General features: G+C 40.5%; 1 protein-coding gene across 3 annotated transcripts in view; it reads left to right on the plus strand.

The window, feature by feature from the left end:
* Window positions 1-11381, plus strand: part of LOC119738093 (semaphorin-1A-like) — a 52837-nt gene extending 41456 nt beyond the window's left edge. The window contains exons 16-19 of one of the 3 annotated variants that reach the window (XM_038212827.1): window positions 2642-3004; window positions 8046-8131; window positions 8989-9050; window positions 10492-11381. In XM_038212827.1, the coding sequence (XP_038068755.1) occupies window positions 2642-3004; window positions 8046-8131; window positions 8989-9048 (509 nt within the window). In that variant the 3' untranslated portion in view covers window positions 9049-9050; window positions 10492-11381. Of the gene's footprint in view, window positions 1-2641; window positions 3005-8045; window positions 8132-8984; window positions 9053-10491 lie in introns of those variants that run through there. The other 2 variants (XM_038212835.1, XM_038212844.1) reach the window with 2 other exon arrangements.
* The last annotated feature ends 692 nt before the right edge of the window (window positions 11382-12073 follow it).

Here is a 12073-nt window from a genome sequence, read left to right on the forward strand (position 1 = left end):
GGAGTCATTGAATCAGCTACCAGAATTCTGAGCTATAGGCATGGGGTTCGGGGCCCACTTAAGGGCCCCGAAAAATTTTGGATTCTAAATGCTCTGTGGTGCTATCCGAGGCAATTTCTGACCACTTTAACCAATATTTTCTAAGCAAAAGATATATTGTAGTACATAATAGGGCCCTGTAAATGAGACACGAGTTCAAAAATCTGGGGGGGGGGGACATTTGATATCGTGTCCCCCACCCTTCAAAAAGTGTGGGGGGGGGACCAGTCCCCCTGTCCCCCCAGGATTGACGCCCATGGCGTCATGTAGATCAATGATAATTTTTTTAGAAACTCAAAATCTCATTGGGGGGGGGGGCAACAATGGGGGGGGCGACAATGGGGGGGGGGGCTGTTGCCCCCCCCCCCCCACGCCCCGTCGTGGCTACGCCACTGATTTCAAGGAATTTTAATTGGTCTATTATTATTATTTAGCTTATATGAATGGAGGAAAAAGTTTGTGCGTGGCCGATTCGCGTGATATCGCTGACTGAAACTGTGTGACTCACGGACCACCTGTCTATAAAACGTGTTCCGTGGTGTGAGCGAGCAGTGCAGTGGGTGTTAATACGCATTTTAGATTATCATTATGTGCTATGTCACGCCGGTTGTCAGCTTACTGGTCCGCGGTCGAAGGGTCGTTTCTCAGTGGTCATCATGTGGATCATTCGCGACTATTTAGATTTAGATCAATGATAATTTTTTTAGAAACTCAAAATCTCAGTGGGGGGGGGCGACTGGGGGGGGCAAGAAGGTTTCATGGGGGGGCGGTCGCCCCCCCCCCCCCCCCGCCCCCCCCCCCCCCCCCCCCCCCCCCCCCACCCCCCCCCCCCCCCCCCCCCCCCCGCCCCCCCAGTGGCTACGCCACTGACTAAGTACTTCTCAGACAACAAAAAAGAAAGGTATTGAGGATTTCACAAATGAACACCAGGCTACTTGGGAAACAAAACATATTTCACATTTATGACGCTCATGAAAGTTGCAAGTTACACCGTAAAGCTGTAAAGCTCACTGTTCACACTTGTATCTTGCTGTATTGCCGCACCGATGTGGCAGTATTATCGTGCGGACTATTATGAACAATCAAAACAGCAACTTCCGAGATTTGAATTTCGGGTTGGGTTTCTTTCACGGGTACCTGGGTACCCGGTGTTTTTTTCAATCGGATACCTGGTTCCTGTACTACCTTTAAATGCACACCCCTACATTTAAGGCCATAGTACAAAGTCATCTAACAATCTTTACAGCCACATCTTTGGAATATTAGTATGGCAATGAAAAATAACAATCACCTGTAGCTAGGTTGCTTTAAGAACTCTCTCAAAGAGAATTGGATTGTTCATTATTTACATAGCACAGTTTCGCTGTCTGCATGCTATACAGGGTGAGCCAAAAAAAAGAAGGAAACCCAAATGGCACCCCCTATTTTGTAAAGAAGTTCTGCATGTAGCGCGTTCAAGATCTAGGATGTTAAAGCCCAATTAAATTAATAAGCTTTTTTTAGTACAATAATCATTCAAATCACTCATGGACTTTTCAATGATGTAATTTTGAACAAAAACACAGTTTTGTCCACGGATCACATTAAAGGTACGTGATATTTCAGTAAAATGAAACCATGTCGTATCATGAAAACAATATCAGAATAATCCCATAAGTCTCTGGGGTAGCCAAGTAGAAGGCAGGGCAAGATTATAAACTCTGGACATTATACAGCATGATGTTTGAACATTTGGAGCAGAAGGTGTTTAAATAAAGGTTATGATAAGTGCCAGTTATTATGGTTATGAGAGTGTTCTGATATGTGAATTGTTTTTGTTTTGCTGAAATATAACTTACTTTTGTTATGATCCGTGGACAAAATTATAAAAACTGTCCTTGTGTTATGTCCATAACGTGAAAATTACATGAGCAATATGAATGATTCTTTTTCTAAAACAAAGCTTATTAATTGGGCTTTTACATCCTAGATCTTGAACGTGTTACATGCAGAACTTTTGGGTTTCCTTTTTTGTGATTCTTGTTTTAGTGAAGTTCTGCATGTAGCACTTTCAAAATCTAGGGTATGAAAGCCCAATTCAAAAGCTTTCTTTTAGTACAAGAATCATTCAAATCACTCTTGTACTTTTCAAATTACGGAATTTTAAACACAACCACTGTTAAAAAGTTCTGTCCACGGATCACCAAAAAAAATGTGCATTCTTTCAGCAAATGAAAACAATTCACACACATCCCTATGTGATTTGTTTTTGTTTGCTGAAAGAACACTTACCTTTTTGTGATCCTGGGACAGAACTTTAAAACAATGGTTGTGTTCACAATTCCGTAACTTTCAAATGACATGAGTGATTTGACTGATTCCTGTACTAAAAGAAGGCTTATGAATTGGGCTTTCATATCCTAGATTTTGAAAGTGCTACATGCAGAACTTCACTAAAACAATGGTCCCGACATTTTGGTTTCATTTTTTTTTACCACTATATTGGACTCTGACATTAACATTACGCTGTTTATGCCACTGTATTGCCTTTTAAGTTTCATACTAAAATTTTCCAAGAGCTTGATTCGCCAGTTAACATGAATTTCTCATGATTTATGGACAGATCCACCCCCACCCCCTGGCATCACCAAAGTGAGGCCTGATGAGCCTCCTAACAATGTTGACTCGGTGCATAGAGGCAAGCCAGCCAACTTGAACTTTGCTGCACGTGCCTCGGAAGGTGCCGGACTGAAAGAGAGTGAGGTGGTCTGCACGGGTGAGCAGTCTGCACAGTGTGGAAAAGAGGAATCTCCAATGGAGACAACAGTCACCAAAAGTGTCTGCAGTGGGATGGAATATGTGACAGTCAATGCAGTCATCAGTAACGTAACATCCGAGTGCAGCTGCAACGTGAACTTCACCACCAACGGGGATGAGAAGTTGGCAACTATAAAGATAGTCTTTGATGGTGGGGATTTGATTGTTGGTAAGCATTATTTGCTCATTAGCCATGTTCAGTATAAATGGCATATTTATTCACAAGATGAAATTCGCTTCAGGTGATGTTAATTCAATATTTACAAAACCCACTATTGAAGCTGCACACTACAAAACCGAATAGTGAAACTGCACAGTTGCTTGAACTGATCATAGAATAGAGAATGGCATTCTCAATGCAAACTCATTTAGGGTGGATTCAAACAGTTAACTCAGTTAAGCATTGTACAGTTCTACAAGCTCATGACTCGCCCTAGACGGCCACAGTCCACCACAGACCCTGCTAGTGCAGCAATGTACTGGTGCATATATTCAGAAATGTCAATATATAGCTTACCTTGGGTCTATAAATATCGTTATTTCTTGATCTCACAGTGACTACAGGTGTTGCTATCTATGACTACAGTTTCCACTGTGCCTGTAGCTTTTCAATGTCAAAACCAGAAACTGCATGGGCATATCCCACAATAGGAAGACTGGCGACCTTTAACATTCACTCACTTGAAGAAATGGGGGCACTGTTCCAGATCATCATGGCCAGCCCTTCTACCTTTACCGAGTTGACTCGGGAAAAGTTACTTGAACACACCGTTAGGAATACTGCTTACTCTGTGTCATACTCGAACACACCGTTATGAATACTGCTTACTCGTGTCATACTCGAACACACCGTTATGAATACTGCTTACTCTGTGTCATACTCGAACACACGGTTAGGAATACTGCTTACTCTGTGTCATACTCGAACACATCGTTATAAATACTGCTTACTCTGTGTCATACTCGAACACACCGTTATAAATACTGCTAACTCTGTGTCATACTCGAACACACCGTTAGGAATACTGCTTACTCTGTTTCATACTCGAACACATCGTTATGAATACTGCTTACTCTGTTTCATACTCGAACACACCGTTAGGATTACTGCTTACTCAGTGTCATACTCGAACACACCGTTATAAATACTGCTTACTCTGTGTCATACTCGAACACACCGTTAGGAATACTGCTTACTCAGTGTCATACTCCAACACATCGTTATAAATACTGCTTACTCTGTGTCATACTCGAACACACCGTTAGGAATACTGCTTACTCTGTGTCATACTCCAACACATCGTTATAAATACTGCTTACTCTGTGTCATACTCGAACACATCGTTATAAATACTGCTTACTCTGTGTCATGCTCGAACACACCGTTAGGAATACTGCTTACTCTGTGTCATACGCGAACACACCGTTAGGAATACTGCTTACTCTGTGTCATACTCCAACCACCGTTAGGAATACTGCTTACTCTGTGTCATACTCGAACACACCGTTAGGAATACTGCTTACTCAGTGTCATACGCGAACACACCGTTAGGAATACTGCTTACTCTGTGTCATACTCCAACACATCGTTATGAATACTGCTTACTCTGTGTCATACTCAAACACGTCGTTACGAATACTGCTTACTCTGAGTCATACTCGAACACACCTTTAGGAATACTGCTTACTCAGTGTCATACTCCAACACATCGTTATGAATACTGCTTACTCTGTGTCATACTCCAACACATCGTTATAAATACTGCTTACTCTGTGTCATACTCGAACACGTCGTTACGAATACTGCTTACTCTGAGTCATACTCGAACACACCGTTAGGAATACTGCTTACTCTGTGTCATACTCGAACACACCGTTAGGAATACTGCTTACTCTGTGTCATACTCCAACACATCGTTATGAATACTGCTTACTCTGTGTCATACTCCAACACATCGTTATAAATACTGCTTACTCTGTGTCATACTCGAACACGTCGTTACGAATACTGCTTACTCTGAGTCATACTCGAACACACCTTTAGGAATACTGCTTACTCAGTGTCATACTCCAACACATCGTTATGAATACTGCTTACTCTGTGTCATACTCCAACACATCGTTATAAATACTGCTTACTCTGTGTCATACTCGAACACGTCGTTACGAATACTGCTTACTCTGAGTCATACTCGAACACACCTTTAGGAATACTGCTTACTCAGTGTCATACTCCAACACATCGTTATGAATACTGCTTACTCTGTGTCATACTCCAACACATCGTTATGAATACTGCTTACTCTGTGTCATACTCGAACACACCATTATGAATACTGCTTACTCTGTGTCATACTCGAACACACCGTTAGGAATACTGCTTACTCTGTGTCATACTCGAACACATCGTTATAAATACTGCTTACTCTGTGTCATACTCGAACACACGGTTAGCAATACTGCTTACTCTGTGTCATACTCGAACACATCGTTACGAATACTGCTTACTCTGAGTCATACTCGAACACACCTTTAGGAATACTGCTGACTCAGTGTCATACTCCAACACATCGTTATGAATACTGCTTACTCTGTGTCATACTCCAACACATCGTTATGAATACTGCTTACTCTGTTTCATACTCGAACACACCGTTAGGATTACTGCTTACTCTGTGTCATACTCGAACACACCGTTATAAATACTGCTTACTCTGTGTCATACTCGAACACACCGTTAGGAATACTGCTTACTCAGTGTCATACTCCAACACATCGTTATAAATACTGCTTACTCTGTGTCATATTCGAACATACCGTTAGGAATACTGCTTACTCAGTGTCATACTCCAACACATCGTTATGAATACTGCTTACTCTGAGTCATACTCGAACACACCGTTAGGAATACTGCTTACTCTGTGTCATACGCGAACACACCGTTAGGAATACTGCTTACTCTGTGTCATGCTCGAACACACCGTTAGGAATACTGCTTACTCTGTGTCATACGCGAACACACCGTTAGGAATACTGCTTACTCTGTGTCATACTCCAACACATCGTTATGAATACTGCTTACTCTGTGTCATACTCGAACACGTCGTTACGAATACTGCTTACTCTGAGTCATACTCGAACACACCTTTAGGAATACTGCTTACTCAGTGTCATACTCCAACACATCATTATGAATACTGCTTACTCTGTGTCATACTCCAACACATCGTTATAAATACTGCTTACTCTGAGTCATACTCGAACACACCGTTAGGAATACTGCTTACTCAGTGTCATACTCCAACACATCGTTATGAATACTGCTTACTCTGTGTCATACTCCAACACATCGTTATGAATACTGCTTACTCTGTTTCATACTCGAACACACCGTTAGGATTACTGCTTACTCTGTGTCATACTCGAACACACCGTTAGGAATACTGCTTACTCAGTGTCATACTCCAACACATCGTTATAAATACTGCTTACTCTGTGTCATACTTGAACACACCGTTAGGAATACTGCTTACTCAGTGTCATACTCTTACACATCGTTATGAATACTGCTTACTCTGTGTCATACTCGAACACACCGTTAGGAATACTGCTTACTCTGTGTCATACTCGAACACATCGTTATGAATACTGCTTACTCTGTGTCATACTCGAACACACCGTTAGGAATACTGCTTACTCAGTGTCATACTCCAACACATCGTTATAAATACTGCTTACTCTGTGTCATACTCGAACACACCGTTAGGAATACTGCTTACTCTGTGTCATACTCGAACACACCGTAAGGAATACTGCTTACTCTGTGTCATACTCGAACGCGTCATTACAAATACTGCATATGGTGACATTGAAAACAACCAATGAATAGCTGAAATGTGGAGTACCGTGGCCTCGTGGTCTGGAGCATTGAACTTGTGGTCTGCGGGTAATTCTGCAGGTTGTGGGTTCGAGTCCAGCCTGGGGTAATGGTGCGTGTGCCCTTTGGTAAGGCACTTTGTCACTCATTGCTTCTCCCCACCCAGGAGTAAATGGGTACCTGTGAGGGCAGAGATGGTTATTGTGATTGATTGAAGCTGCCTTGTGCCAAACTGGCAACATTGAGCTGTACATGTATGTATACTCCCCAGGGAGCTGAGATGGTATTTGGAATGTTTCCTCGGCCCAGGGGTAATAATAATGTAAAGCGCTACATATTTACCTGTTAATTTTACTATAGTAAATAGTACTATTTGGGAGACACCTTAGTGACAGAAGTTATACCTTTCAGAGACATGTGGAATTAGGGAGACATTTCAATGTCTCCCTAATGCCTCAGCTGCTATTTAGAGTCAAATTTTACCATCACAAATAGGATCAATTGATCGTGGTCCAGTTAGTACAAATACCAAAATTTGTCGGGGTAGGATAAGGGAAAATTTGGGTTAGGGGTCAGGAAAGTCAGAAACTTTATGTGCACAAGTCTATGGGAAGTCACCCTAAGGGTACCATTTGGGATTACACTTATACACTGTATTACTAAATGTACCATTAGGGAGACACCTTATCGTATTTTATTTTATAATAGGGAGACACCGGCTTCTAGGGAGACACATAACTGTCTCCCTAATGGCACAGCCCCCCCCCCCCCCCTCCCCCCTTTAGGGGCAGAATTTTACAGTCGCAATTAGGTTATATTTGTTGCTCGTGGTCTAATTAGTAAAAAATACCGAAATTCATGGAAAAAGGACAAGGGAATATTGGGTTAGGGCACATTTAAGTTGGAAAAAAATGTGTGCACAAGTCTATGGGAAAGTCTCCCTAATTACCCATTAACGGTTATTATTATAAGTTAATTATTATTAATGAGAAGTCAAGTCATTTCTTGAATGGAAATATTACCTGTGCATTCCAGCAAGAATCACTGTTACACAACATTCAGAGATGTCATGGCACTGGAAACTATTGTAAGCTTGTTTACATGAATTCTGAATACTTGTGTAAAACACCCAATCTTGTACTGTAATTGTGTGGACTGCACACCCCATGAGTTATTATTGGGACCAAAGGTGCTATGGGGACAATAGAAAGTCCCCATAACATGCACCTAGAACTGCTTCTGGTGGTCTTGTGTGCACAGCTAATAAGCAAATAATCTGTTCTTGACAGTAATGATGGAAATAAAACTGTTTCAAATATTCATCTTTCTACAGAGGACCCGTGTGTTCAAGAAGTTACCAAGTATGACAAGAAAATCATTGTCTACAAGTTTGAACTGAACAACTGGAAACAGCAATGGGTAGGCCATTTACATTGCATATAAAAAAGTTTGGAACTTGGAGAGTTTCCAATAACTGTAGAGTATTCAGCACTTTTTGCTGTTCCAAGAAGGCCGGCCTAGTGTGCCATTATATACATGTACCTATCTTACTGACTGACCGAGCCACTCGTAGTCAAGTGGCTTGGATCCAATTTTTGATGAGATCATGACCGACTGGCCCAAAGCACCCAACTTGGCAAATAGATTCCTATGGCCCTAGAGAAGATGTTTAGAAGGGGTGGCACCTGAAATTCTTTTGGGAAGGGTGGCTATTTGCATATATCATAATAGCCGCTGTGTAATACATTTATTCCCATATTTTGGTATATTTTAATGTTTTTATTTGTTTGAAAAGTATATTTAGGGAATTCTACAGGTACATGTACTTACGTATGTCCTAAGCATTAAATAACATTTTCAAAATCAGTACGTGTATGTGTTCCTGTTATGCAGTGGCGTATCCAGAGGGGGGGGGGGGGTACCTTGCACCTAACCATGAATGGTTAGAGAGTTCTTACCTGGAAAAAAAAAGAAAACCAAAACCATTACAATGCACCGTGAAAATCAGCATATATTTTGCAGTATGCATAATAATGTGGTCAGTTTTAAAGAGCCCCCCCCCCCCCCCCCTGCGTTTTGATTTTACGGAGGCCAAGTGTCCAGAGGAAAAAAAACATGTCTACATTTCGGTGCGAGTGCAAATAACACCCCCCCCCCCCCCCCCCCACCCCACACCCCCGACATCAAAAGCTGGAGCCACTGCCTTTATGTGGATGTGCTGGTTTGTTTTTGAACAAGGAATAATTAATGTTACATGTTTTTGGTTCTTTAAACAGAGTGCAAAGTGTTTGGAGAACAATTCTGATGCTGCTTACTGCAACGAACAGTGTCCTTGAAGGTCAGTTAATAAACGGTAAACTAAGCAGGAGGTAGAATGTACCACTTGCTGTGGGCTTCAGCATGCCTTTTTGCTCAGAAAAATATAGATAAGGCAATGGTAGAGTGGTAGAGCAGTTTTAAACATCTGACTTAAAACCGATTAAGGGCCTGGTCTCCGATAATGGCCAGAGCCAAATTCAAAAAAATTCTTTAAAAAAATTGACAAAGTGTCAATGATGTTTTGTTCAACAATTTGAATCCATGTTAATCTGTGGTGCACGTCACTCATGTGGTTTGCTCCTACATCTCATTCTTTGAAAATTGAGATGCATCAGTGGTTCTCAATCACCCGGCACAGGCATTGCTTGAAGGGGGAGGGGGTGACACCCCATTAACTAGTTCACGTCGGATGCCGTGTATACACGCAAAGGTTTTGTGGTATTCGGAACAGCTAGATGACGGATAAACACGAAAGGAGCGAGGCCAGAAATATCTGTCAGCGACCTGCTCACAACGAGGCCAGAAATATCAGGGGGTCTACCCGCAGATGACAGCATGGACCCGTCTGGCATCAACGTTCGTGAAAAACAATATCGTGCTGGGTCCGATCGATGTAAAAAAAAAACAGCGCGAACTGGTGAAAACATTTTGTCGGCAAAACCATCCTGTCAGCAAAAATCATGTGTCCGTCGAAAATTGTGCCTGGATGATGAGCACCGTTGCTCATAATGTCCATAATTGTCCACTTGAACAACACACCGACCCAATTTAGGAATGGTGTTTTAACATCTGTCAGTATGTTCCATTTGTCGAAAAGGCAATGAGAGGAAACTGATGACTAGGTCAAATGGACTGATTGGAGATTTGAGCTTTTAACCCAGCACCTGGGCGTCATTGTATTACACTGTATTTATTCACTGAAAAATCACTAAAACCATAGAGTGCTCAGGTGGTTTCAGTCACTACAGTACTAAAGGGTTAACCTCTGCAATAGACCTTTATCATGCTGCCACCATTCCAGTCATGTTCCCTGTATCCAGTAACAGTACTGAATGATAATGTTTTTTGTGCAAAAATGAACCAGACTATTCGTCCTTCCAGCCTCACTTTGGTTACATTGATTTGAATGGGAAAAAAGTCAAATGGCTGCATAAAACACTCTTCAGTCTGTGGCTGTGGCATAAACACAATGATTTGTTTCCCATGTCCTTCAATTTGAGTCAGAGTATAATGGAGACATATCACAGCACACAGCAATCAACGCAATCTCCACACCTTTGAGGACATTCCCTGTCAGATCAGGTCCTATTAGGTTCGGATCTTCAATCTGGCAACCAGCTGAGCTACGAAACTCAGTGCTAATATCTCAAAATCAGTCCTTTTTTATATTCTTTTTTCACCGAATGGAGTTTATATTGATCCTTTTTAATAAAAACTTTAACATTCTTTTTGTTTTAAAGGGGAAAAACCTGTCCACCGAAGAGTGAGCTTAGTTTATTTGCAGTAAGAGAAATACTCCCATGGAATCAGGAAGATGACAACCTCACTTTTAACAAGAATGCTCTTTGCTAAAGGAAATAGAGTTGTGCACAATGCGTATTATGATTTCATACTACACAGAATCTTTACTGATTACATGTACATTATATCAAAGGATGTATGGCAAGTTGTATTTGAAGAGCTTTTTAGATTTAACTGGAGTTAATACAATCAAGATGATTGTAGAATATTTAGTCAATTTTTATTTACGTGATGGATCCTACATTGAAGTATGGAATAATTCAACATGCAAATGTAATGGCATGCCTATACAGAGTCATGTTTTTCTTATTTTTCATTAATTGGCTTTTCTGCCATCAGCGGAAAAGCCATTGTTTTTGCACTGATTTTTTTTTCTTTTCTTCTTTTTCTTTTCTTCTTCTTTTTCTTCTCCCTTTTTCTTCTAAATATATCCCATAGACTTTGTACATGTTTCATTTTAGGGGTCAGTGTTGACAATAACAGACTTCAATCTGGATGCAAGTTGGTATACATTAAGACCCCATAATAAAGTCATTCATCGACAAGTGACGTCATGATGACGTCATCGCATGTCATGTGACAGTACAGTTGTATTTTTCAACAGCCTATGTCTAGAGAACAACATAGCAGATTGGGTTGAAACTTTGTATATTTACATTATAAAATTGAGACGACGTCATGATGACTTCATCCTTTGATTTATTTTCAATTTTTTTCACCTCATCTTTATATCTCACAAACAAAACATTCTATATTCAAAATTCTTTTGGGGTTAGGTTTGTTATTTCATAGATATATGCACAAAATTTCGGAAAATGTGTGACGTCATCATTAAGTCATAAAAATATGATTTTTTTTTTTAAACATATGGGAATGTTAAATCGTTATGAAACTTGGTGGGTAGGTAGATATTGAATAACATTCAAATCTGAAATGATGTCATGATGACATCATCAACCGATTTCTTATTAATTTTTAAATTTTGACAGGAAATGCAATCAGATTGACCTTAAACTAGTCACAGACTAAGACCCTATAAAGGTCAAGTTGGTCCTTAACAAGTTCCATCATGATAACGTCATCATGGGTCATGCGACGTCATGTTAAAGGTGAATACGTGTAATTTAATTTCTATATCTATAGCTCTAGAGTGACAACTTGGTTGGAACTTTCTAAATACATAGTCACATATGTGTTATTAATGAAAATGACACTGACGTTATGGTGACGTCACAGTGTATTTTTTCATTGATCTTAATTTTAATCAATTTTTAAAGTTTTCATTTTTTTTTATTGCCAATTTCGGCAGTGTCTTATATCCGATCAACTACAACCTTCAAAACAAAAGGGGTAACATGAATCAATGCTCATGGACAAACAAAGCATAAACTTTTGAAAAACGTAAAATGCTGAAAAGCCCTATGTTCTTTCTGTCCATCATACAGACATAGACCTATAGTTTCATTTTTTTTGGGGGGGGGGGGTCTACTTTTGATTGGATTTTGCTATGTCTTTCATGCA

Source organism: Patiria miniata, unplaced genomic scaffold (assembly GCF_015706575.1).
Source record: "Patiria miniata isolate m_02_andy unplaced genomic scaffold, ASM1570657v1 HiC_scaffold_10, whole genome shotgun sequence".
Lineage (NCBI taxonomy): Eukaryota > Metazoa > Echinodermata > Asteroidea > Valvatida > Asterinidae > Patiria > Patiria miniata.